The sequence below is a fragment of the Jaculus jaculus genome, chromosome 9 (genome assembly GCF_020740685.1).
Source record: "Jaculus jaculus isolate mJacJac1 chromosome 9, mJacJac1.mat.Y.cur, whole genome shotgun sequence".
Classification (NCBI taxonomy): Eukaryota; Metazoa; Chordata; class Mammalia; order Rodentia; family Dipodidae; genus Jaculus; species Jaculus jaculus.
The window spans coordinates 123,040,075-123,066,254 of NC_059110.1; the positions used below are offsets into that span (position 1 = coordinate 123,040,075).

The 26,180-nt window shown below is 50.2% G+C and overlaps 3 protein-coding genes across 15 annotated transcripts in view; all 3 read left to right on the forward strand.

Moving 5' to 3' along the window:
• Fbf1 (Fas binding factor 1) overlaps positions 1 to 5,404 on the forward strand; it is a 36,131-nt gene extending 30,727 nt beyond the window's left edge. For all 12 annotated transcript variants that reach the window (XM_045158455.1, XM_045158454.1, XM_045158458.1 and 9 more), the window contains 2 exons: positions 1,648 to 1,757; positions 4,235 to 5,404. In XM_045158455.1, coding sequence (XP_045014390.1) covers positions 1,648 to 1,757; positions 4,235 to 4,318 — 194 coding nt within the window. In that variant the 3' untranslated portion in view covers positions 4,319 to 5,404. The remainder of the gene's footprint in view (positions 1 to 1,647; positions 1,758 to 4,234) is intronic.
• A 4,812-nt stretch (positions 5,405 to 10,216) lies between these two features.
• On the forward strand, positions 10,217 to 17,406 carry Mrpl38 (mitochondrial ribosomal protein L38). Of its 2 annotated transcripts, none has more exons than XM_045158630.1 (9): positions 10,217 to 10,303; positions 10,398 to 10,577; positions 13,698 to 13,853; positions 13,936 to 14,144; positions 14,593 to 14,665; positions 14,823 to 14,868; positions 16,459 to 16,617; positions 16,783 to 16,919; positions 17,111 to 17,406. In XM_045158630.1, exons 1-9 carry the CDS (start codon positions 10,237 to 10,239, stop codon positions 17,245 to 17,247), a joined length of 1,164 nt encoding a protein of 387 aa, XP_045014565.1. In that variant the 5' UTR covers positions 10,217 to 10,236; the 3' UTR covers positions 17,248 to 17,406. The 2 variants fall into 2 exon arrangements, with proteins under 2 accessions (XP_045014565.1, XP_004655254.2); XM_004655197.2 differs by having other exon boundaries at positions 13,698 to 13,832.
• A 1,504-nt stretch (positions 17,407 to 18,910) lies between these two features.
• On the forward strand, positions 18,911 to 24,176 carry Trim65 (tripartite motif containing 65). Its single transcript, XM_004655686.2, has 6 exons — positions 18,911 to 19,368; positions 20,985 to 21,080; positions 21,286 to 21,519; positions 21,603 to 21,777; positions 21,917 to 21,982; positions 23,015 to 24,176. Exons 1-6 carry the CDS (start codon positions 18,958 to 18,960, stop codon positions 23,587 to 23,589), a joined length of 1,557 nt encoding a protein of 518 aa, XP_004655743.2. The 5' UTR covers positions 18,911 to 18,957; the 3' UTR covers positions 23,590 to 24,176.
• Positions 24,177 to 26,180: the final 2,004 nt, after the last annotated feature.

Here is a 26,180-nt window from a genome sequence, read left to right on the forward strand (position 1 = left end):
TTCTATCTGTGTCTGTCACTCTCAAATAAATAAAAATTCAAAGAAGGGCTGGAGAGATGGCTTAGCGGTTAAGCGCTTTCCTGTGAAGCCTAAGGACCCCGGTTCGAGGCTCGGTTCCCCAGGTCCCACGTTAGCCAGATGCACGAGGGGGCGCACGCATCTGGAGTTCGTTTGCAGAGGCTGGAGGCCCTGGCGCGCCCATTCTCTCTCTCCCTCTATCTGTCTTTCTCTCTGTGTCTGTCACTCTCAAGTAAATAAATAAATAAATAAATAAAAATTCAAAACAGGGTCTCCCTCCAGCCCAGGCTGACCTAGAACTCACTCTGTAGTCCTAGGCTAGCCTCCATCTCACAGTGATCGTCCCAGCTCTGCCTCCCGAGTGCTGGGATAAAACGCTTGCACCACCATACCTGGCTATCTTATTCTTTTTTTTAATATTTTATTTATTTACAAGAAGAGAGAGAGAGAGAGCAAGAGAGAATGGGTACGCCAGGACCTCCAGCCATTGCAGAAGAGCTCCAGATGCATGCACACTTTGTGTATTTAGCTTTATGTGGGTACTGGGAAATTGAACTTGGGTTGTTAGACTTTGCAGGCAAGCACCTTAACCACTGAGCCATCACTCCAGCCTTTATTTTTGTTGTTGTTGTCGTTTTTTGTTTGTTTTGATTTTTCGAGGTAGGGTTTCGCTCTAGCCCAGGTTGACCTGGAATTCACTGTATAGTCTCAGGGTGGCCTCGAACTCATGGCAATCCTCCTACCTCTGTCTCCCAAGTCCTGGGATTTAAAGGCATGCACCACTGTGCCAACCCTTATTTTTTGCTGTTATTGTTTATTTTTTTAATTATTTATTTATTTGAGAGAAAAAAGCAGATAGAGAGAGAATAGGTACTCCAGGGCCTCTAGCCATTGCAAACAAACTCCAGACACATGCACCACCCTGGCTTATGTGGGTGCTGGGGAATCAAACCTGAGTCCTTAGGCTTTGTAGGCAAGTGCCTTAACCTCTGAGCAATCCCTCCAGCCCCCTTCCTTTCTTATTTTATTATTATTTTTTTTTTCTTTTTGGTTTTTCAGGGTAGTGTCTCCCTCTAGCCCAGGCTGACCTGGAATTCACTATGTAGTCTCAAGGTGGCCTTGAGCTCACAATGATCCTCCTACCTCTGCCTCCAAATACTGGGATTAAAAGCCTGAGCCACCACACTCGGCTTCTTATTTGTTTTTAACATACATAATACATGTTAGTTTCAGGGAAATCAGTAAGAAATAGAGGAGGCATCTTTGTTCACTAGGTTGTACACGTTAGGGAGCTGCTTTTGTCAGTGATTGAATATTTCATGACTCTAACCCGTAATTAACATTAGCCTGTTAGATACTGTGGGGTTTGTTGTCAGCACCTAAGTGGACACCGTCATCCCTGTATCTTGGCATCTTTGCCTGTTTCCCTTGAAGAGATTCCTAGAAATGGGCTTGTTAGGTTCCCTTGCCCATGAGTGTCTCCCAAGAAGTTCTCGAGAGTAGGAGCCTGAGCCCATAGGTCATTTGGCCAGACCCCTCCATGGGTGGGGCAGATACAGATCCTGGGGCTTTAAAAGCTGTGACACTCCGTTTTCCCATTGACAGTTTAGACCCTGGCTTTTTCCTCAGGCCTCCATGTGCCCACCACCAGCCCTCCTCAGTGTAGCAAGACAGAGGCTGCCTCCATCTCTGCGCCCTTCCTCGCCAAGCTGCTGCTGCTGAAGCACACGGCCCAGCAGGTGAGTGTCCGTGAGACTCGCGCTGCCCAGTCCTCCCTGGTGCTCAGGCCAGACGCAGCACGCAGCTGGCCCCAGGGAAGGCAGGCCCCTACTCGGGAGGGGATGTAGTTCAGTGGTAGAGCACTTGTCCAGCATGTACAGAGCCATGGGTTCAATTCTCAGTTACACACACACACAAATTCTTGGGGGCTGGAGAGATGGCTTAGTGGTAAAGGCACTTGCTAGCAAAGCCTAAGGATCCAGGTTCAATTCCCAGTACCCACATAAGCCAGATACAGAAGGTGATGCATGGGTCTGGAGTTCGTTTGCAATGACTGGAGGCCCTGGCATGCCCATTCCCATTCTCTCTCTATCTACCTCTACCTCTCTCCCACTCCCCCATTCTTGAGGTGGCCTTGAACTCTCAGCGATCCTCCTACCTCTGCCTCCCAAGTGCTGGGATTAAAGGTATACACCACAATGCCCTGTAGTAAAATACTTAAAAAAAAATAATCATTGAGCTGGGCATGGTGGTGCATGCCTGTAATCCCAGCACTCGGGAGGCATGGATAGGAGGATCTCCGTGAGTTTAAGGCCACCCTGAGACTACATAGTGAATTCCAGGTCAGCCTGGGCTAGAGCAAGACCTTACCTCGAAAAACAAAAACAAACAAACAAAAAAAGTCATTGGTTTTGGAGCCAGGCATGGTGGTGTACACCTTTAATCCCAGCAGGGAAAGCAGAGGCAGAGGATTGCCCTGAGATCAAGGCCATTCTGAAAGTACATAGTGAATTCCAGGTCAGCCTGAGCTGGAGTGAGACCCTACCTCAAAAAAAAAAATAAATAAAAATAAAAAGTAAAAAACACTTGTTTTGAAATTTCAAGATGAAGTTAGAATTAAAAAAGAAGAGGCCATGGGCTGGAGAGATGGCTTAGCAGTTAAGGCATTTGCCTACAAAGCCAAAAGACCTCAGTTTGATTCCCCAGGACCTGCATAAGACAGATGCACAAGTTGGCGTCTACATCTGGAGTTTGATTGTAGTGGATAGAGGCCCTGACGTGCCCATACTCTCTCTCTGTCTCTCTCCCGTCTTTCTCTCTCTCAAATAAAGACAAATAAAATAAAATAAATATTAAAAAAAAAAAAAGAGGCCATCCAGGTGTGGTGGCACACACCTTTAATCCCAGCACTCAGGAGGCAGAGGTAGGAAGATCGCCATGAGTTTGGCCACCCTGAGACTCCATAGTGCATTCCAGGTCAGCCTGAGCTAGAGTGAGACTCTATCTCTGAAAAAAGAGAACAGATCTAGTAGCACATGCCTTTAATCTTAGCACTTGGAATGCAGAGGTAGGAGGATCGCCTTGAGTTCAAGGCCAGTCAGGTGCTACAGAATGAATTTCAAGGTCAGCCTGGGGTAGAGTGAGACCCTGCCTCCAAAAAAGGGCGGGGGGCTGCAGAGATCATTCAGCAGCTAAAGGCACTTGCTTGCAAAGCCTGAAAGCCTGGGTTTGATTTCCTAGTACCCACATAAAAGCCAGATATACAAAGTGGCAGATGCATCTGGAGTTCATTTGTGGTGGCAAGAAGCCCTGGTGCACCCATTCTCTCTCTGTCTCTTCCTCTCACTCTCTCTCCTTTCAAATAAGTATTAAAAAACAAACAATAAAAGAAAAAAAAACATTTAAAAAAAGAAAAGAATAAAAATAAGAATGAAGACTGCTTGCCCCTACAACTTTGTTTTTTGAGATATGATCTTGCCCTATCTCAGGCTGACCTGGAATTCATGCTGTAGTCTCAAGCTAGCCTTGCACTCACATCAATCCTCCTACCTCTACCTCCCAAGTGCTGGAGTTAAAAGCATGAACCACTAGTTTGTTTGTTTGTTTGTTTGTTTTTTTCGAGGTAGGGTCTCACTGTAACCCAAGCTGACCTGAAATTCACTACGTAGACTCAGGGTGGCCTTGAACTCATGGCAATTCTCCTACCTCTGCCTCCTGAGTACTGGGGTTAAAGGCGTACGCCACCATGCCCGGGTGAATTTTTTTTAATTAAAAAAAATAAAGGGCTGGAGAGATGGTTTAGCGGTTAAGCGCTTGCCTGTGAAGCCTAAGGACCCCGGTTCAAGGCTCGGTTCCCCAGGTCCCACATTAGCCAGATGCACAAGGGGGCGCATGCGTCTGGAGTTTGTTTGCAGTGGCTGGAGGCCCTGATGCGCCCATTCTCTCTCTCTCCCTCTTATCTGTCTTTCTCTCTGTGTCTCTCACTCTCAAATAAATAAATAAAAAATGAACAAAAAATATTTAAAAAATAAAATAAAATAATGGATCCAAAGCTATCAAATCCTCTCATGAACTATCTCACTCCATGGCTGTGCTACCATGTCCTCCTCTGCCAGGGAGTAAGGGGGGAGGGCTCCACTAGTGAAGGCTAGCCCATCAGTACCCAGAGCGCCTGTCAGTCTACAGAAGCACGAGCGCTCATGAATTTGCCTCACAGGACCGGGACTTCTTGGAGAATGAACAGTACTTCCTGGAGACCCTGAAGAAAGCTTCCTACAATATGCCATCCCATTCTGCCTAGAAGGCCTACCGCCTCCTCAGAGAAGTATCCAGGCCCTGGAGCACTCCCCATTGCCCTAGCTGCCAGCATCATGGAGGGGGTGCATGGGAAGGTGGCCACTGCCTGAGGCCTGACTACAGCTCTTCATGTGGGCAGAATACCAGCGTATTCTTCCCAGTCGCTATGGCCTGCAGCTGAGAGGCAGCAGGTGTTCTTCCTCAGGGAGTGATGATGCCAAGGGCCTCTCACCACTGACGACCCATTTCTGATCCCATCATGAGCCCTCCAGCCCATGTCCCCATCCGTCTGCAGGCAGCCCCTCGGGATCTTTGTGCCTGGACTTCTGAGGCAGGGGTTTATCTTAGTGTGGGAGGTGGTTGGGAGGCCATGAGCAGCCTTCTATGTTCCCTGCTTGAGAAGTCCCCTCTCACATGGGGACATGGAGAAGTGCCTCCTAGCTGAGTGAGTGGGAGGTCTGGCAAGAGAATTTGTCATGTGAGCCACAGTCTTTCCCTTGATGTGCTCTGAGATTCAGCCAGTGCCTCAGCCCCACCCTCAGAACTGGTTTACACACCCCCTCCTCATTCTCAGCACTGCCCGGCAATCAGCTATTATTGTGGACACTGGTCTTTCCAATGTCTTCCTTCCCATCTAATTCCCCACCAGAGGCAGAAGTAGGGAGCTGTGTGTGGGTTATGGTGGGACAGGAAAGACAGCCAGAGCCTCTGCCCCTGAGGGGAGGAAGGTAGCATCAGTGAGCCGTGGAAGACCTTATGCCCAGGCTGTTACTGCTCCCTGTGTCTTTGCCATTCTCCATATGTAGGCAGTGTGTCATGGCCCTCTGGCAGGGCATCAGGAGAAGTGACCCAGGACAGAAGGACTTACTAATGAATTGTGGTTGCTCCTCATGAAGTCTGTCCAGGAACAAGTCCTTACCTTCCATCAGCAGAAGATCCCACCCACAGCAGGTGGCAGAGGAAAGTGTCACATGGGGTAGACATGACACAGATTCTGTCTCTGCTTCTCAGAACAGCTCTCAGAGGAATCTAACTTATTTGCCAACAATTTTCGGCTCTGATCTTGGACTCATTAAACTGCTACACTCTTTGGAGTTTGTTCTTTTTTGGTTCTGGGGATCAAAGTTAAGGCCTCACATACATGGGGCAAATGTTCTTTCATCAGGTTGCTCTCACAACCCGTAAACTGCTGCGTTCCTAATGGTCGGGTCCTTAGAAGCTGCCAGTGTCCATTGGAGTTTGTCTTTATTTGTTAGAAAACATTTGCTCTGGCCAGGCGTGGTGGCTCACACCTGTGGTGTAATCCCTGCACTTAGAAACCTTGAGAAAGAGTTGCTATGAGTTTGAGACCAGCCGGGGCTACAGTATGTGTTCCAGGCCAGGCCAGGCCAGGCAGGCATTGAATATAGAATGAAACCCTGTCTCAAAACAAAACAGCTGGGGCAATGGCTCAACAGTTAAAGGATGCTGGCTTGCATATCCTGTTGGCTTGGGTTCAATTCCCCAATGCCCACATAAAGCTAGAAGCACAAAATGGTGCATGCTCTGTCTTAAAAAGAGACAGGCCAGCCAGGCGCAGTGACACACACCTTTAATCTCAGTAGTTGGGAGGCAGAGGTAAGAGGATTGCTATGAGTTCAAAGCCACACAGAGTAAGTTCCAAGTCAGTCTGGACAAAAGTAAGGCCCTGCCTCAATAACACAGGTGGACACTCTGCCTGAGGTAACATTCTAGGCTTCCACACACATGTACAGACACCACACACAACACAAACATCCCAAAGTGTCCAGGACCAGGCTTCTGTGGAGCCAAGCCTGCACCTGGCTTTACGTGAGTCTAGGAGAAGTGAACCTGGGCTGGCAGGCTTTGCAAGCAAGTGCCTTTAGCCACTGAACCATCTCCCCAGTCCAAGCCTTACTCTTTTTGTTTGTTTTTATTAGTTATGGACATACTTAATATGTAAATAGCACATGTTGGTACCATCCTTTCATCTCTTCCCCTTTTCCAAAGGGCCCCTCCTCATTGGGGATGCAGGTCATTCCCCATAGGGATTGTGGGGGCAGCTGGCAATTATGGGGAAGAGGAAATGTCTCTGCGTGGTGTCCCAACTTGTAGCTCTAACAATAGTTCTGCTCTCTCTTCCGCAAAAATCTCCTGAGCCATGTTGGGTTCGTTTTAAGTCTATTTCCAATGATGGGCTTTTAGGAGCTTCAAGATCTCTGGTTTGGTAGTTGAGTGTCATTAGTGTCTATCTCCTTCACCCTTGTGCTGATGTTAGGTTCACTGAGAAATTAGCACTCTTGCTCATTTCTCTGTGGTTTCAGCTGGGGCTGGGCGGAAGTGCGTTGGGTCATTTCTCTCCTCAGATTCCACTCCCGTCTGAAAAAGAAGCAGATTCTCCAACAGAGAATGAAGTCAGCACAGGTTAGATGGGATAATCATTACTAGTTTAGAGAGAATTTAATGGGTATGGACCCTCTTGTGGCCCAACACTAGTGGGAGCTTGGCAAAATCATTACCTGGATATGATTCTAACTTGTTTCCCAGTTCCACATATGGGTTCCTTTCCACTGAGTGGATCTGTTAGCCAATCCAAGAGCAGTTGGTTACCCACCATAGCTGTGTGCCACTATTGCACTTGTGTGAGCATCATGTCAGGTTGTTTGCTTCTGAGCAGCTTAGGCCTCGAGTTGCTCAGACAGATGTTGACCACTTTCCCCCAGTAGCTCAGGTAGCATCTTCTGGCACTAGACAGGCTATCTGTTGGGACTGGCTGTCTTCCAGATTCCAGCCAGGTCTCTCCATGTTCATACTGACAGCACATAGTATCTTCAGCAATAGGATCTGACATTAGACTCTGGTGGGTAATCAAGTACTCTGACAGAAGTCTGTCTTGTTTTGGGAAACCTTGTAGGTATCTCTGGTCAATAGCTCATATTGGGTGTTAACTGCATCCTGGTACTGGGAGTTACAGGTCAGTGCCAAGGGAGAAGAAAGAAGAAAAAGGAAGAAAATAGAAAAAGAAAAGAAAAAAAGGAAACAGGAGAAATTTAACGTTAGGCTTCATCTCACCCTTTCCAGGACCCTTCGATTCAGATGCTCCCCCTAAGGTCCTGTTGTGGTTTTAACCTTTTAGTCTCTCTTCCAGGATATAGAATTCTATGGTCCCAGTTCCATTTGGGTTCAGTTTTGCGTTTCCCCCCTTCCCTCAAGCCCTGCCCTCCCTGCTGCCTAGGCCTTGAGATGCCTATTAGGTATGTCGGCATCTCAAGCTGATCCAGGTTAAGAACCATAATTGTTTGTTTTTAAATATATTTATTTGTTTATTTGAGAGAGAGAAACAGGCAGAGAGAGAGAGAATGGACGTGCCAGGGCATCCAGCCACTGCAAATGAACTCCAGATGCATGCGCCCCCTTGTTCATCTGGCTTACGTGGGTCTTGGAGAATTGAACTGGGATCTATTGGCTTTGCAGGAAAACGCCTTAACTGCTAAGCCATCTCTCCAGTCCCCCCCCCCCTTTTTTTTTTTGATGTAGCGTCTCACTCTAGACCAGGCTGACCTGAAATTCACTACATAGTCTCAGAGTGGCCTCGAACTCAAGGCAATCCTCCTTCCTATGCCTCCCAAGTATGGGGATTAAAGGAATGCTTCATCTCTAAACCTTACTCTGAAGGGTATCCCAGAGAGAGAGAGAGAGAGAGAGAGAGAGAGAGAGAGAGAGAGAGAGAGAAGGATAATGAAAAAAAGCACCCTGCTTGACCGGCAACCCTCTGCACAGATGCCTGGAGGCCCTGTGTGTCTTCAGCAATAAAGGAGAAGGTCAAGGGTTTGAGACATTCAGAAACAAAAGGGGGGGAAAAGGAAAAGAAAGGAAAACCCAGCGGGTGAGACTACCATAAAAACCCATGATCTGTGGACAGCCTTCCATTCCTATGAGCGCAGCTGGAATTAATACAATAAGCACTCTTTCAGGGCAGACTGGGCTGTGACCTTGACACTTTGACAGCAGGCGCTGACTGATGGGTGAATTAGAAGAGATAGCTGACAGCCTTAGCAGTTTAGATGCTGTCTATGAAAATGAAGGGGTGGCCATTTCATGATGGATATAGAGAGCTCATTCCATTTCAGTGTGACCCTAGGGGTCAACCTTCTGTTGGTGATGCAGTTGTCATCTGCTCTGGCTTGGGATGTCAGGAAAGACTTCCTGGAGGGACCGCTCTGCTGGTTGGGGGAAGCAGCCAGGCCACAGAGATGAGTGAGGAGGAAAAGGCATAAGTAAGACATGGCAAAGGCCCTGTGACCTGGGGAAGAAGGGAGAGAAGCTTTGGTGGCTAGAAGCCTGGTTCCACGCAGAAGAGCTGAGGCTGGGGCAGAAGAGGGTCCAGATCATGGGCGCTGGCAAGTTTTACTTTGTTAGAATTGGGTTACAAGAATAGTGTTGAGTCCTGATAGAGATAGCTCTTGTGTGTGTCTCAACCTGATCCCTTATGCTAACTCAAAGCCTGCTTTTTATTTTATTTTATTTTATTTTATTTTATTTTATTTTATTTTATTTTATTTTATTTTATTTTATTTTATTTTATTTTATTTTATTTTATTTTATTTTATTTTATTTTATTTTATTTTATTTTTTTGGAGATAGGGTCTCATTCTAGCCCAGGCTGACCTGGAATTCACTCTGTAGTCTCAGGGTGGCCTAGAACTCATGGCCATCCTACCTCTGCCTCCCGAGTGCTGAGAGTAAAGGCATGCACCACCACGTGTGGCGAGCCTGCTTTTAAAACAATATTTTTTTTTATTTTTATTTTTATTTATTTATTTGAGAGAGAGAAGGAAAGAGGCAGAGAGAGAGAGGGAAAGAATGGGCACACCAGGGCCTCCAGCCACTGCAAACTCCAGATGCATGTGACCCCTTGTGCATCTGTGGCTTACGTGGGACCTAGGGAATTGAATCTGGGTCCTTTAGCTTTGCAAGCAAATGCCTTAACCGCTAAGCCATCTCTCCAGCCTTTTTTTTTTTTAATATTTATTTTATTTTTGGTTTTCGATTTCTCGAAGTAGGTCCAGGCTGACCTGGAATTCACTATGTAGTCTCAGGGTGGTCTCGAACCCACCGCGATCTACCTACCTCTGCCTCCCAAGTGCTGGGATTAAAAGCATGCACCACCACAACCGGCTCCTTTTTTTTAATTTAATTTTTTTTTCATTTTTTTTCTCAATTTTTATTAATATTTTCCATGATTATAAAAAAATCCCATGGTAATGCCCTCCCTCCTCCCCCCACTTTCCCCTTTAAAGTTCGATTCTCCATCATATTCCCTCCCCATCTCAATCATTTGCTAAGCCATTCCCCCAGCTCTCGGCTCCTTATTTTGTAAATTTTTATTTATTTTTTTTTTGAGAGAGAGTTAAAAAAATTATTAGAGTAAGAGCGTGCTAGGGCCTCCTGTTACTGCAAATGAACTGCAGAACCATATACCACTTTGTAAGTCTGGCTTTCCGTGGCTACTGGAAGATCCTACCTCGGTCTTAGGCTTTGCAAGCAAATGCTTTTAACCACTGAGCCATCTCCGCAGCCCAGATCCCTCCTTTGAACACATAAGGACTATTATTACCTGCTTTATTCCCAAGTGAGGGAACAAGGGCAATGGTATGATTACAGACTGGAACTTAAATTGACACTGACTCCAGAATCTGGGCGCACAACCCTTTCCTCCCATCCCTGCGCCATAAGCAGTTCTCGGGCGCTGGGGGTAGGTGTCTCCCCCTGGTGGCAGCTCGCAGCCCTGCGCGGCCGTCCATTGGGCACTTCCGGGGGCGGGGTCTGTGTCGGGGGCGGGGCGTGACGCAAGGCGCTCCAGGCATCGCTCTGGCCAACTCCATCCGGGTCCTAGCGGTGTCTCTGGCGACCCGAGCCAAGATGGCGGCGTCCGGGTGGCGGGCCGCGCTGTACGCGAGTCGGCCGTGGCGGGGCTTCAGCACCTCGGGTGTGTGGTGCGGAGTCGAGGAGCTCTTGGGCTCCTGGGGTGGGGGAGGGAGGCCTGGCTAGAGCCGGCGTGACGCCCCCTGCTCTGCCCGCAGCCGCCCTCAGCCGCCGGACGCCGCCGCTGGGACCCCTCCCCAACCAGGACATCGACGTGAGCAACCTGGAGCGGCTGGAGAAGTACCGGAGCTTCGACCGCTACCGGCAACGAGCGGAGCAGGAGGAGCGGGCCCCGCACTGGTGGCGCACGTACCGGGAATACTTCACGCAGAAGACAGGTGCCAGGGGCTGTGGGAGGAGAGACCTGCTGACCTGTCCATCCCCCAGACCCGGGGACCCGAGGGCCTGCCCACGCCCTTGCCGTCCAGTCCCATCAGGATGTTTCACATCTTTTGGTTTCCTCCTCCTAAAATGACTACCGCTGAAACCCTTACCTGAGAGCCTCTCTGTACCCCTAAAATATTCTGCATGCAGCCCTGGCCACACTGGCCTGTCTTCCAGCCTCCCCACAGATAGTAAGTGCCCTGAGGACAGGGACCCTGCTGTGTTGCTCTTCACTGGATCCTTGCACCTGTGCTGTGCCTGGCAGTCATTTACTAAAAGAAATTAAAAGCCTTCGCAGGACAATCCAGGGAGCCAGAGTTAAGAAACGTACCCTTGCTCTTTTTAAAAATATTTTACTTGTTTATTTGAGTTAAGAGAGAGGCATATATACAGAGAGAAGGGGGCAAGGAGGAAGAGAATGGGCGCGCCAGTTCTGCCCACTGCAGATGAACTCTAGACGCATACGTCACCTTAAGCATCCAGCTTATTGTGAGTACTGGGGAATCCAACCTGCGTCTTTAGGCTTCGCAGGCAAGTGCCATAACCGCCAAGCCATCTCTCCAGCCCCTGTTTTGGTTTTTCAAGGAAGGGTCTTACTATATCCTTACTATATCCTGACCTGGAATTCACTATGCAGTCTCCACAGGCTGGAGGCTTGAATTTACAACGATCCTCATACCTGTGCCTCCCAAGTGCTGGGATTAAAGGCGTGCGCCACCACACCCTGCTTGTACCCCTATTCTTATTTCTTTTATTTTTTGTGGGGCAGGGGGTAGTGCCTTGTTATGTAGCCCAGACCTCAAACTTGCCTCCCTACCTCAGCTTCCTGAGTGCCCGGATTACAGGCATTCAGCAGGCCAACATACAGCCTTTTGGAAAGCCTTTTTTTTTATTTAAAAAAAATTTTTTTTATTTTTATGTATTTATTTGATAGCAACAAACAGAGAGAGAAAGAGGCAGAGAGAGAGAGAGAGGATGGGCGCTCCAGGGCCTCCAGCCACTGGAAACGAACTCCAAACACTTGTGCCCCCTTGTGCATCTGGCTAACATGGGTCCTGGGGAATTGAGCCTCGAACCGGGGTCCTTAGGCTTCACAGGCAAGCGCTTAACCGCTAAGCCATCTCTCCAACCCTTGAAAAGCCTTCGTAGAGGTCGTGTGTGCTTTTTGTTTTGCATGTGGTATGTGTATGCATGTGGGCACACGTGTGTAGGTGTACGTCCACATGTTTGTGCATATGGAGGCCAGAGATTGATATTGAGTGTCTTCCTTGATAGCGCTTCTCTGTTTTCTGAGGCAGGATCTCACTTGAACCCAAGGCCCATCCATTTAGCTAGTCTCGCTAATCCCTGTCTCCTCCATGCACACTCAACAGGGTGAGTGCTGGGGATCCTAACCCTGGTCCTCACACTTGTACCACCAGCTTATTTCCAACCCACTGAGTCATCTACTCAGCTCTGAGGCTTTTTTGGGTGGGGGGAGGGTTTGAGGTAGTGTCTTACTCTAGCCGGGACTGACCTGGAATTCACTATGTAGTCTCAGGGTGGCCTCGAACTCACGGTGATCCTCCTACCTCTGCCTCCTGAATGCACACCTGGCTGAGGCAATTTTTTGTTGTTGCTGTTTAGTTGTTTTGTTGTTGTTGTTGTTTTTATTTATTTGAGAGCAGCAGAGAGAGAGAGAATGGGCGCACCAAGGCCTCCAGCCACTGCAAACGAACTACAGATGCGTGCACCCCCTTGTGCATCTGGCTAATGTGGGTCCTGGAGAATTGAGCCTCAAACTGGAGTCCTTAGGCTTTGCAGGCAAGCGCATAACCTTTAAGCCATCTCTCCATACCATTTCTTTTGGTTTTAAAAAATTAATTTATTTGAAAGAGGGAGGGCACGCCTTAACTGCTAAGCCATCTCTTCAGCCCTGCTGTTATTTTTGTTGTCTGTCCTGCTGGGGATCAAATCCCAGGCAGATGCATGCTAGGCCAGGGCGCTGCCTCTGAGCTACATCTGCAGCCCACAGAGGCAAATGTAGTGATGCTTATGGCATACATGCCTGAAATCCAGATAGCCTGATTTAAACCCCAGCCATCCCAGAACTGACGTCCCAGAGTTTCCTCAACTTTAAGTACCTCTCTGTCACCCAGTTGTTGGGGGGATTAAAGGACACAGCCCACTGAGATAGTAATGCCATCTCTGGTGAGGGCTCAGTATATGTTGTGGCTCATGGAAATAGGGGCTGGATTGAATATTCTCTAAGGCCTTGCTATAGGCAGTGTGTTCTGTGACCAACAGCACAGTCACTCCTTAGAAGCACATACATGCAGTCTTGGGCTGGAGAGATGGCTCAGTGGTTAAGGTGTTTGCCTGCAGCCCTTAAGGACCTGGGTTTAGTTCCCCAGTTCCCACGTAAAGCCAGATGCACAAGGTGCCACATGCATCTGGAGTTTGTTTGCAGTGGCTAGAGAGGCCCTGATGTACCCATTCTCTCTCTCTGCCTTTCTCTCTCTTAAGTAAAACAATCTAGCTGGATGTGGTGGTGCACACCTTTAATCCCAACACTCGGGAGGCAAAGGTAGGAGGATCTCTGTGAGTTCGAGGCCACCCTGAGACTCCATAGTGAATTTCCAGGCCAGCCTGGGCTAGAACGAGACACTACTTCAAAATAAATAAATAAATAAATAAATATAAATTTAAACAAAGTCCATGGCAGTTTGTCCATTAAAGTGTGAGAAGCATTTCTTGAAACCCTTCTAGCTTCAGATATTAGCTCCATGCAGAACACAGGTATATGTCCATGGCCAGCTGTGACTCACTTTGAAGGTGATCCCAACTACAGTCAGGAGGCCCCTCTGCCTCTGTTCCCATGACCTACACAAGGAATCAGAAACCACTGCTTCACCTTGTGTCTGATTTGCTTCATGACTGAGCCTTGTTGAGGCTCAGTACATTTTGGTTTTGTGAGTCAAAGAGCATGAGTGTTCACTCAGAGCTTGGAGAGACAGAATGAGGGGCTTAGATAAGAATAGGCCATTTAAACAAGAGACTTGATCCTGCTTATCCCTACATGTCTTCCTCCCTAGATCTCAAAGACAAAATTGACATTGGGCTGCCTCCACCCAAAGTCTGCCGAACCCAACAGCTACGGGAACGGAAACGCTTCTTGCAGGAGCTTCGCGCCAATCCAGAAGCAGAGCAGGCAGCTCGGCTCGGCTCAGGTGAGCCTCCCAGAAGAGCAGGTACAGGTGAGCTTCCCAGAAGAGCAGCCACAGGTGCTACCCCTGCCCATCATAAATGCATGCCGGCCTTGTTCCTTTCCAGCCAGCATCTCTCTGGAAGCCGTGCAAGCCGAATGGGAAAAGACCTGCGGCCCTTACCACAAACAGCGCCTGGCTGAGTATTATGGCCTCTACCGAGACCTGTTCCATGGTGCCACTTTTATACCCTGGGTCCCACTGCATGTGGCTTATGCTGTGGGTGAGGAGGACCTGATGCCTGTGTATCATGGCAATGAAGTGACTCCAACTGAGGTACCACTTGTTATGACCTTCTCCCTGCCCTGTAGGTCCACAGACACATGCCTTTGTGGCATCACAACTCCTGGATTGGGGTTTTATGGTTCTCTAATTTCCTGGGAATCAACACTATGGCAATTCACAAACAGTACAAACGAGCATGCTCCATCTTTGCACATTCGGGAATCGGCCACTATCTTTAGAGTGACTTCCCTTCCAGGCCTGTCCCTTGGCCCATGGTCCTTGTGGTTGAGGTCTTCGGACCTGCAGCTTGGAAGGATTCCATCTGTAAGCATCTCTTTGCTTATAGGCCTCTGTGAGGAGCTGTCAGGGGTCCTGGTTTGGGTCAGGGTGGGAACTCCTTTCTCCAGGGCTTCCACACTCTGTAGAGAAATTCTGTTTACAACAGCTTGTCTGTCCTGAGTGGTGGAATCAGCTCTCTTGGTCTATCTCTTCATGCTAGGCTGCCCAAGCCCCAGAGGTGACCTATGAGGCAGACAAGGGCACCATGTGGACACTGCTGCTCACTAACTTAGGTATGCATCTGGGTATCACTGAGGCTCCTGACTCCCATCCCTCCCCCAAGTCAACATTGGGGAGCTGGGCAGGGAGGGTTGGGGCGGTGCACTCAATCCTGGCTTCCTCTAAGGGAGAGTCTGCAAGGCCCATGGTTGGTGTGTGTGTTCTGTGCAGATGGACACCTGCTGGAGCCAGATGCTGAGTATGTTCACTGGCTGATGTGAGTATCTGGCTGGGGGTTGAGGTGGATGCTGAGACCTTGAGAGCCTTGAAAGGGCTGCCTCTGAATTTCAACTCAACTCCTGGATGAACTATGGGACTTTGAAGCAGCCTCCCATTCCAGGAGGAAACTTCTCACCTTCAGGTCTTGTCAGGGACCTTGGGATACAGTCATGTGCTTAAGGGATAGGTACAGAAGAAAAGGACAGTGGGCCTTGGCCATTCCCCACAAGCCCCTTTGTCCCTCTCAGCTATTTTCTGTTCATTTTTTTTTATTTATTTGAGAGAGAGAAAGAAGTAGACGGAGGGGGAGAGAGAATGGGTACACCAGAGTTGGGTGTGATGGTGCATGCCTTTAATCCCAGCATTCAGGAGGCAGAGATAGGAGGATCACCATGAGTTTGAGGCCACCCTCCTGAGACTACATAGTGAAATCTAAGTCAGCCTGAGCTAGAGTGAGACCTTACCTTGAAAAAAAAAAGGGTGGGGCACATCAGTACATTCAGCCACTGCAGACAAACTCCAGATGCATGTATCACCTTGTGCATCTGGCTTATGTGGGTTCTAGGGAATCAAACTTGGGTCCTTTGGCTTTGCAGGTAAGGCCCTAAACTGCTAAGCCATCTCTCCATCCCTCAGCTGTCCTGCAAAGCTGGAATGATGCCACTATCACCTTACTCACCTAAGGGGCATGGTGGAGGACTGGAAAGGCTTGTGGTAGCTCTGGCATCTCCCTCCACATGCTTAGTGAACCCCTGGGTATTCTCCCTCTGCAGTCCAGGCTGGGCTGCCCTTTGTTTTCTTGGTGGCTTTAGTAGACAGTTTCAGGTCACTGGGATGAACTTCCAAATCAGGCACAGTTTATGGAAGAAGGGATATGTATTGAAGCTTACAAATCCAGGGGAAATTCCATAATGGAATTAATTAATTATTTTTTGAGGTAGGGTCTCACTCTAGCCCAGGCTGACCTGAAATTCACTATGTAGTCTCAGGGTAGCCTTGAACTCATGGCAATCCTCCTACCTCTGCCTCCTGAGTGCTGGGATTAAAGGTGTGCACCCAGAATGTTGCATATTTTTAGACTAGAATTCCAAATCCACCACCACACCTTAGGGCTGAACCCCAGGACCTACCCAGTGACACCTCCAGCCAGGTAGCTGGAAATCTAAGAAGCTTTAATAAATTCCCAAATCTACTGGAGGGGCGTCTACTGGTTCTGAGCCAGGGGGCATAGGTTAGACAGGTGCCCTGAGCTTTGGGACTTCTGGCTAACTGAAGCCCAAAAGCTCTGTGGCTTTCTACCCTGAATGATGGGCGGGCCCTTTGGCTCCCAGGGCCCAGGTAAACAGCTGCTCAGCCTTGCTGTCATCCCTAAGGTCTCTGTAACCTTCATTCTCAGGCCCTGAGGCCCCTCTGTGTTTGTAGCGTGGTCCAGAGGTCCTGGAACTTGCTGTCTACCTCAGTGAATGTTGGAGATGGTGCAGGGCCTATCCCCACTGGGAGTGACATCAGCTTCTGGGGCGCGCACACAGAATTCTCCTGCTGCCCCTCCGGATCAGCAATGAATGAGTGCTTTCTTTCCTTCTGTCAGAACCAACATCCCAGGCAACAGGGTGTCTGAAGGGCAGGAGACATGTCCCTACCTCCCACCTTTCCCTGCCCATGGCTCCGGCTTCCATCGTTTTGCCTTTCTGCTCTTCAAGCAGGACAAGCCAATCAACTTCTCTGAGGACACTCGCCCCTCACCCTGGTATTCTGCACTGCCATTTGTACCCCAGAATGGTGGCTCTTGCTCCTTCCTGTCTCTTGACCTCGACATAGGCTGGGTGGACCCCAAGGGACTTCCCAGGATTGCCTGCGGGGCTAGAGAGGGTGGGTGCCCCCCAATTCTCACATGTTCCCCATCATCTCATAGCTACCAGCTGGCTCAGCGGACGTTCCACACTTTTGATTTCTACAAGAAACACCAGGAAGCCATGACTCCAGTTGGCTTGGCCTTCTTCCAGTGCCGCTGGGATGACTCAGTCACCCGTACCTTCCATCAGCTTCTGGGTAAGGGTGTCATGGGACTGGATGATGGGGAAGGTCTGAGGACAGACCCTGCCTGCCATGCCAAGGGTGGTGGGCACCAACAGTTCTGTTGCCTTTCCGTAAACAGTCCCTGGTAAGACTCCAGCTTTCAAGTAAGGGAGCAAACTCAGTCCAACAGGATTCCACCCATTGGCCCTTCATTCTTCTTGCAGACATGCGAGAGCCTGTGTTTGAATTTGTACGGCCTCCCACTTACCACCCTAAGCAGAAGCGCTTCCCCCACCGTCAGCCCCTGCGCTACCTGGACCGGTACAGGGACAGTCATGAGCCCACATATGGTATCTACTGAGGGAACTACCTCAGGGTGAGCTGGGCCTAAGGAACAGGAAAGACACAGCTTGGAGGGGCCAATATTGGGAAGCGCTACTTGGGGCAACCCAGTTGGGGCCCCTGCCAGCAGGCCCAGGCCCTGCAGTGATGGTGTGTAAATAAAGACGGTTTCTGCTAATGTCGGTTGTGTCTGCTATGAGCACCCAGAGCTCCCTAGTGGAGCTGTATTGCTCCATGGGCAAGGAGAGGGTGACCTCTCCCCTGCCCTCCTGAGGGGTTCAGAGGCTGAAGGAGAGTAAGGAACAAGGAGTCAGTGGGATTTGGCTGGTCCCATAAGCTCCTTGAGACTTGCCAGTCAGGCATGGTGGTGCACGTCTTTAGCCTTTAATCCCAGCACTCGGGGCAGAGGTAGGAGGATCACTATGAGTTCAAAGCCACGCTGAGACTACATAGTGAATTCCAGGTCAGCCTGGGCTACTGGAATTCCAGTTCTGGATAGCAGGGGGCAGAGGATCTTGGGAGCTTGCTGGCCAGCCAGTGTATTCCAGTTGGTGAGCTTCAAGCTGATGAAAGACCCTGTCTCAAAGGTGGGTTTTGTTCCTGAGGACCACATCTGAGCATGTCTTCTGGCCTCCATGCCCATGTGTGCAACACACCCAAACACATGAAAAAATGGATTCCAAAAGGAGACATAAAGGAAAGAGAAAGGAAGGGAGGAGGGTACTCACTAGGTTGATATTGTATATATGTAAGTACAGTGATTGAGATGGGGAGGTAATATGATGGAGAATGGAATTTCAAAGTGGAAAGTGTGGTGGGGGGAGGGAGGGAATTACCATGGGATATTTTTTTATAATCATGGAAAATGCTAATAAGAATTTTTTTAAAAATGGATTCCACATTAGGAGCCCTATCCCCCAAGCAGTGGGATATATGGAAAAGGCAGCTAGAAGTTGGCTTGACCTTTGAAGGGGTTAGGAGATGTTGCACTCTTGTAATCCCAGCACTCAGGCTAAGGCAGGAAAATCTCTGGATCTCAAGTCTGACATAAGCTGCATAGCAAGACTCCGAAGTAAAACAGGAAAGGGAGGGGCATTAACTGGTTTCTTTTTGAGTAATCTAATTTCCATCTATTAAAGAGAACCAAAATTATGCAATACCCAAATTAGAAATTATACCACAGTACATGTGATAGGTGCCCAAGGTCTTGCTCCAGAGACAAACGCAGCACGGGGCCTCTTGTCAGGAAGAGTGAGCGCTAAGTAAGCCATAGCTGCCCCCAGGCCAAGAGTCCGCTTGGGTAAACAGCACCCATGAGATTCCATGTTGGCCCTGGGCCCAGCAGGCGTTCCCAAGCCTCTAGCTTGGCTGGGGATCTAGAGAAGGCAATGGAGACCTGGGCCCAGCTGGCGTTCCCAAGCCTCTAGCTTGGCTGGGGGTCTAGAGAAGGCAATGGAGACCTGGGCCCAGCTGGCGTTCCCAAGCCTCTAGCTTGGCTGGGGATCTAGAGAAGGCAATGGAGACCCGAGGGAGCCTCACGGTGGCCAGCTCCCAGCACCGGTAAGGAAGCGGGCGTTAGTGGCCTGGGCCTCTACAGGGGGGCATCGGAGAAGGGCCACTGGAAGACGGTGGCCGCGGCACCCGCACAGGGCTGGGTTCCCTCGGCTACGGCCGCGACACTTGCACCCGGAAGCCCGGGTCCCTCCGCGCCCAGGGCTTCCCTTCCACCATGGCCACGCCGCAGCTGGAGGACAAGCTGACTTGCTCCATCTGCCTGGAGCTCTACCAGGACCCGGTGACGCTGCCCTGCGGCCACAACTTCTGCGGGGACTGCATCCGCGACTCGTGGCGCCGCTGGAAGAAGATGTGCCCCGAGTGCCGCCAGCCCTTCCCGGACGGCGCCGAGCCGTGCCGCAACGTGGCGCTCAGCGGCGTGCTGGAGGTGCTGCAGGCCGCCGGCCGGCGCCCCGAGCCGGGCCTGGAGTCCCGAGCGGGCTCCGGCGCACGCTGCCCGCGCCACGGGCGTCCGCTCGAGCTCTTCTGCCGCACCGAGGGCCTCTGCGTGTGCTGCGCGTGCTCGGTGCGCGAGTGTCGCCACCACGAGCGGGCGCTGCTGGACGTGGAGCGCCGCGAGCGCGAGGTGACGGGGCGGGGGCTGCCGCGGGCCCGGGGAGGGTCTCGGGAGCTGATCCGCGCCGGACCCGCAGGGGCAGCGAAGCCGGCTGTCAGCTAGGCAAGGACCCACGCGGTTCATTCCCAGCCTGGGGCACTGCAGCGTGTAGCAGGTGCTCCCGAACATTCCGAATGTGCACAGACCACCCAGTGTGGAGGGGCTCTTCGTATTATTCAGCCAATCAGTCACGCTTTCTGCCGTTGAGAGACTTAGGGTCCACTCAAGGTTGAACATTCCCCTAGGAAAACAAGTTGCACTGCTGTAGAGATGACAGCTGGCGATCCTGCTTCCGGAGCCAGGAGGAGGAAGGAGAGCACCTTTAGGTGGTCCCTGAGGAATACTCGCCAAAGAAGAAGAGAAAGATACGGGGGAGTGTCCGGGTGGAGGCAATATGGACCGTGCATTGGGTCGGTGGGGAAGAAAGAGAAGGGGCTGGGGAGAAGCCTCTGCAGATGAAGGCACTTGCTAGCAAAGCCTGCCAGGCTAGGTTCAGGCTTTGTAGGCAAGCACCTTTAAGCACAGAGCCATCTTTCCAGCCCATCATTTTTTTTTAATTTTATTTGTTATTTACTTGAGAGAGAGAATTGGACACTCCAGGGTCTCTAGCCACTGCAAACGAACTCCAGCCGCATGTGCCTGCCATCTTGTGCATCTAGTTTTACCTGGGTACTGGGGAATTGAACTCAGGTCCTTAGGTTTTGCAGGCAGGCCCCTTAACCTCTGATGCAGCCTTCCAGTTCCTTATTAATTTTTTGTTTGCTTCTGGGTAGCGTCTCACTATAGCCTGGGCTGGCCTCAAACTCGCAGTGATCCTCCAACCTCTGCTCCCCTCACAGTGATCCTCCTACCTCTGCCCCCTCTCACAGTGATCCTTCTACCTCTGCCCCCCATCACAGTGATCCTCCTACTTCTGCCCCCTCTCACAGTGATCCTCTTACCTCTGCCCCCCACAGTGATCCTCCTACCTCTGCCCCCCATCACAGTGATCCTCCTACCACTGCCCCCTCACAGTGGTCCTCCTGCCTCGCCCCCACCTCCCCCATGCTGGGATTGTAGGTGCGCATCACCACGCCTGGCCAGCACAGCATTTTGATCCTTGAGGGAACTGAAGCACAATCAAATAACAAGAGTCCCCTCCCTTGGGGTTCTGAACTGCATTGAACTGCACTTGTTGAACAACTCTGGTCATCTGCCCTTCCCTCCAGGCTGCCTAAACCAGCATTACGGCTCCTGTTTGCTGATTGGGGGCTGAGGCAAGGAGGGAGGGAGGAAGCTCTGCCCAGGTTACTCAACCTGTAAAAGGCAGAAGTGCAGCTGGAAGTTAGGTCTTCAGCGCAAGACTTCTGCATTCCCCTCACACCATCCTGCACCGTGCGAGGAAGGGTCTTTCTTTGTTCAGACCTCCTCCCTGGGACTTGGTTATCTAGTTCTGGTCTTGTGCCAAAGCTGCCCCACTGGTCAGTGTGGCCTGGAATGGAACAAGGAAAATGCCCAGCGTCTGAGGCTTTGGTAGTAGTGTGAAGTGAATGTCACAGCTAATCCTGGCCCTCTTTTATTGCTTGTCCTCTGGATGGGCACCACAGACCCAGTTGAGAGCCAGACTGGTGGTCACCCAGGAGCAGATCACCCAAGCCAAGACCCAGCTCGAAGAGCTGCAGAAGCAACATACTCAGATCCAGGTACCACCGTGCCCTCACATCTGGTCCCACTAACTGGTCCCTGGGCCACAGCAGCAGGTAGGAGCCCCATTTGAAAATGCCTCTAGGGGCGGAGCTAGAAGCCAGGCCCCAGGCAGAAAAGGTTCCAGAGACTCTAGCCAGCAGAGGCCAGACAGGCCCGCCTTGGTGTGGTATAGAGCCTAAGGCTTCTTTTGTGCCCACACAGAGTTCAGCCTGCAACCTGGCCTCGGTGGTCTCCAGCAAATTCACCAGCCTAATACAAGCCCTGCAGTTGCAGCAGACCTTGGCATTAAGGAACATTGAGGCAGCCAAGACACAGGTGCTGACCCAGGCTCTGGATGAGATGCACCAGCTGCAGGACCACCTGGAGGCCCTGGCTCAACATTACCACAGGGTCCAGAATCTCCTGGGGCAGGCAGATGATGAAAACTTCTTCCAGGTACTGGGTCTTGGGGTGAGAGGCTGGGGCCCTACTTCTTGGCCTCGTATATTCCCGTTTACTGCAGCCATTCCTGGGGTTAGGAATTACAACAGCTCCCCGAGTCCCCAGAGCCTCTTGGGCCACTGACCCCTCTGCAATGGGATGAAGACCAGCAACTGGGCAACCTGAATGAATATCTGAGCCCACTCTGTAACCTTCTCCTAGAAGAAAGGAATCCCCCCAGGGTAGCTGATGTTGATGACTCCAGCCCTGTGGGTAAGACTAAACCCAGACCTTTCCCTATCCTTCTAGACCCAGTTGTCTCTCGTGCTAGGGGACAGGAGGTGGGACAAAGGGCAAGGCTCATCCCCTCTGCCATCCCCACTCACTCTACTAATGCCACTTTGTCCACTAGAGGCTCTGGGTCCCCTGACACCTATCCCAAGCTTGATGTGTCCACTGAGGAAGAAACTCTGGGAGAGTAAGTAGGCTGAACACCTGCATGTGTGTGCATACATGTCTGTGCATGTGTACATGCTGTGGGGGGGGTCACTGCTGTAACTGTCCTGTCCATAGCCTTTCCTGGACCTGGCCCTAGCCCCTGCACACCTATGGCAGGATGTGCAACTGACCCACGTCCACCCTAACACAGACGCAGACAGAAGAGCTAGAGGGCAGGTTGGTTTGGTTTGGTTTGTTTTTTTGAGGTAGGGTCTCACTCTAGCTCAGGATGACCTGTAATTCACCATGTATTCTCAGGGTAGCCAGATTTATTTATTTATTTATTTAAGAGAGAGAAAGAGAAAGAGGCAGATAGAGAGAATAGGTGTGGTGTGTCAGGGCCTTCGGCCACTGCAAACAAACTCCAGACACATGCACCACCCTGTGCATGTGGCTTTCCTGGGCCCTGGGGAATAGAACCTGGGTCCTTTGACTTCACAGGCAATGCCTTAACTGCTACGCCATCTCTCCAGCCCTAAAGGACAGATTTTGATCACATGAACCTGGGATCCATCACAGTTAATACCATTTTTAGTATTTTAGTATTTTTAGTATTTTAGTATGTTAGTTAATACCATTTTTAGTATGTGTGCTGCCGAAGTGGGCATGACTTAATACCATTTTAGCTTACCTCTTTGACCCTCAGCTTCCTCTGCTGTGGGATGGATACATTGAAGGTTCCATCTTCACAGTTAATACTAATAAATTAAATTCTGGGGCAACACTGGTACACAACCCACAGTATGCCTGGCTGACATTTATTTGCTATGCATGGCTATGCATGTGGGTGCACAGGGTCTCCTGACACTGTAAATGAATTTGGGTTGCTATGGGTGGCTAGGGAATTGAACCCCCGACCACCAGTCTTTACAAGCAAGTGCCTTTAGCAACTGAGACATCTCTGCAGGCCCCTGGCAGATATTTAACAGGTAATAAATGAAGCTGCAGTTTCCCTCTCCTCTCTGGACAGGAATGACACCTTTGCCCACTACTGTCTGTCTCTTCCCACCAGATTATCGCAATCTGACTTTTGATCCAGAGAGTGCCAACCGCCACTTCTACCTGTCCCACCAGGACCAGCAGGTGACGCATGGGTGCCATCCCCGGGGCCCACCTGGGCCAGACAGCTTCGAGCTGTGGCAGGTACAGTGTGCCCAGAGTTTCCAGGCTGGGCGGCACTACTGGGAGGTTCATGCCTCTGACCACTCGGTGACTCTGGGCGTCGCCTACCCAGAACTGAAACGGCACAAGCTAGGAAAGCAGACAGACAACATCGGCCGTGGGCCCTGCTCCTGGGGCCTGTGCATACAGGAGGACAGTGTCCAGGCCTGGCATAACGGGAAGGCCCGGCGCCTCTCTAGGGTGTCTGGGAGGCTCCTGGGTATGGACTTGGACCTGGTCTCTGGCCGCCTCACCTTCTACAGCCTGGAGCCACAGGCCCAGGCCCTGCACACCTTCCATGCGCTCTTCAGCCGGCCACTGTACCCCGTCTTCTGGCTCCTTGAGGGGAGGACCCTCACTCTCTGCCATCAGCCTGGGTCTGAGCTCCCTACAGTGCCCCAGGGAGAGGCCTCAGCCCTCTGCTGAGGAAAGCATGGACCAGAGGGAGCTCTAGGTAGGGAAACATGTTCCCATGACTCCGTGTTCAAGAGCAGCTCAGCTTTGACCTGGGGACCTAAGGCCACAGTCCTAAAAGGACTAGCTGTTGGCCTTTCTGTTGACTCAGAGAGGGAGAAAGAAAGTGGGGGAGCCCCACATTAAGGTTTACTTTTCCTGCCACTTGGAAGGGAGTAGAGACTAAGAAGAAAGAAAATCAGAACCCTGATCCCAAGCAACTCTTGACACTGCCTCAGCCTCTCAGGCTACGGCGGCCCCCGGAGCACTCTTGGGAGTATGTCAGCAAGAGTGACAGAATAACACCTATGGTCACCAGCTTCCTCCTGCACAGAACATCTGGACCAAAGTGGCCCATGATGGACAAGTTATCTGACAAATACACATTCTAGTGATGCACTTACCCAGCACTGGACATTTACACTGCTTTATATTTGGATATAAAAATATTGGAATCCAGTTGCCAGGCGTGGTGGTGCACACCTTTCATCCCAGCACTAGGGAGGCAGAGGTTGGAGGATCACCATGAGTTCGAGGCCAGCCTGAGGCTACATAGCGAATTCCAGGTCAGCCTGGGCTAGTGTGAGACCCTATCTTGAAAACAAATAAACAACAACAACCGAAATATATATTATATTTATATTGGAATCCAGGCATGGTGGCACTCACCTTTAATCCCAGCACTCAGTTCAAGGCTACAGCAAGACTTTACCTCGAAAAACCCATTTATATATATATGGGACTGGGGTTAGAGAGATGGCTTAGTGATTAAGACACTTGCAAAGCTGAGCAACCCGAGGTCAATTCTCTAGTACCCACATAAAGCCAGATGCACAAAGTGCCACATGCATCTGGCATGTGATTGCAGTGGCTAGAGACCCTGATGTGCCCATTCTTCTTATCTGTTTCCTCTCTATCTCTGCTTGCAAATAAATAAATAATATTTTTTTAAAATGTTGGTTCCAGCACTTGGGAGGCAGAGGTAGGAGGATTACTGTGAGTCTGAGGCCAGCCTGAGATTACATAGTGAATTTCAGGTCAGCCTGGGCTAGATCAAGACTCTGCCTCAAAAAATGAAAGAAAAAAAAAGTATATGTACACACACATACATATATACAGGGATAGAAGGATGGTTCAGCGGTTAAGATGCTTGCCTGCAAAGCCAAACAACCCAGGTTTGATTCCCCAGTGCCCACATAAAGCCAGATGCACAAAGTGGCACATGCATCTGGAGTTCATTTGCAGTGCCTGGAGGCCCTGATGTGTCCATTCTCTGTGTCTGTATTCTATCTCTTTCTGCTTGCAAATAAATAAATAAAAATATTTTAAAAAATAAAGCCAGTCATGGTAGCACAAGCCTTTAACTCCAGCATTCAGGAGGCAGAAGTAGGAGGATCACCATGAGTTCAAGGCCACCCTGAGACTACATAGTGAATTCCAGGTCAGCCTAGACTAGAAGAAACCCTATCCTGAAAAAAAAAAAAATTAATTAATTAAAAAATAAATTAAAAGTGGTGGCACACGCCTTTAATCCCAGCACTCGGGAGGCAGAGGTAGGAGGATCACCGTGAGTTCAAGGCCATCCTGAGACTCCATAGTGAATTCCAGGTCAGCCTGGGCTAGAGTGAGACCCTACCTCAAAAAACCAAAAAGAATAAATAAATAATTAAAAATATTGCTGTGGGCCAACCGTGGTGAAGCACGCCTTTGATACCAGCACTCAGGAGGCTGAGGTAGGAAAATCTCTGTGAGTTCAAGGCTGGCTTGAGACTAAACAGTGAATTCCAGGTCAGCCTGGGCTACAGCAAGACTCTACCTGTAAACCGGCACCCCTCAAAAAAAAACCTTGCCATGGGATTTGAAGAGATGACTCAGTCCACCACAAGAGCCTAAAAGGGCCTAATTTGGACTGGAGAGATGGCTTAGCAGTTAAGCGCTTGCCTGTGAAGCTTAAGGACCCCGGTTTAAGGCTCGATTCCCCAGGACCCACCTTAGCCAGATGCACAAGGAGGCGCACGCATCTGGAATTCGTCTGCAGTGGCAGGAAGCCCTGGCACGCCCATTCTCTCTCTCTCTCTGCCTCTTTCTCTGTCTGTTGCTCTCAAATAAATAAATAAAAATAAACTAAAAGGGCCTAATTTACCCCAAATTCCCCAGCACCCACATAAACAGCTGAGCGTGGCTACACATACCGGTATGTCCTGTGAGACATGGACACAAGAATCGCTAGGGCTCTCTGGTCAGCCAGTCAAGCTGAAAAAAACAGGTTCAGTGAGAGACTGTCGCAAGGAGATTTGCACCGGGCTGGAAGAGGACACCCAGTATTTTCTTCTGGCCTCGACACACATACGCTTAAGGCACACACACACCACCAGTACTGCACACGCGCACACGCACACTGCTGCTGCCATGGGGCTGGGGTGTAACTCAGTGGTGGAGCACCTGCATTACATGCAAGCTGGGGTCCCATTCCTAGCACCACAAATGACAGAGAACTTACCCTGAGGAGTGTCTCGGAGCAGGAAGCTTTGGCTGTGAATTATGCTTCTATAATTTAGGCTGGG

Coding starts and splice junctions, on each gene's coding strand:
- Mrpl38 (XM_045158630.1), top strand. CDS start 10,237: ATGGCGGCGTCCGGGTGGCGGGCCGCGCTGTACGCGAGTCGGCCGTGG. Junction 10,304..10,397: donor GCGGGGCTTCAGCACCTCGG/GTGTGTGGTGCG, acceptor CTCTGCCCGCAG/CCGCCCTCAGCCGCCGGACG. Junction 16,920..17,110: donor TACCTTCCATCAGCTTCTGG/GTAAGGGTGTCA, acceptor TTCTTCTTGCAG/ACATGCGAGAGCCTGTGTTT.
- Trim65 (XM_004655686.2), top strand. CDS start 18,958: ATGGCCACGCCGCAGCTGGAGGACAAGCTGACTTGCTCCATCTGCCTG. Junction 19,369..20,984: donor TGGAGCGCCGCGAGCGCGAG/GTGACGGGGCGG, acceptor TGGGCACCACAG/ACCCAGTTGAGAGCCAGACT. Junction 21,520..21,602: donor ATGATGAAAACTTCTTCCAG/GTACTGGGTCTT, acceptor TCCTGGGGTTAG/GAATTACAACAGCTCCCCGA.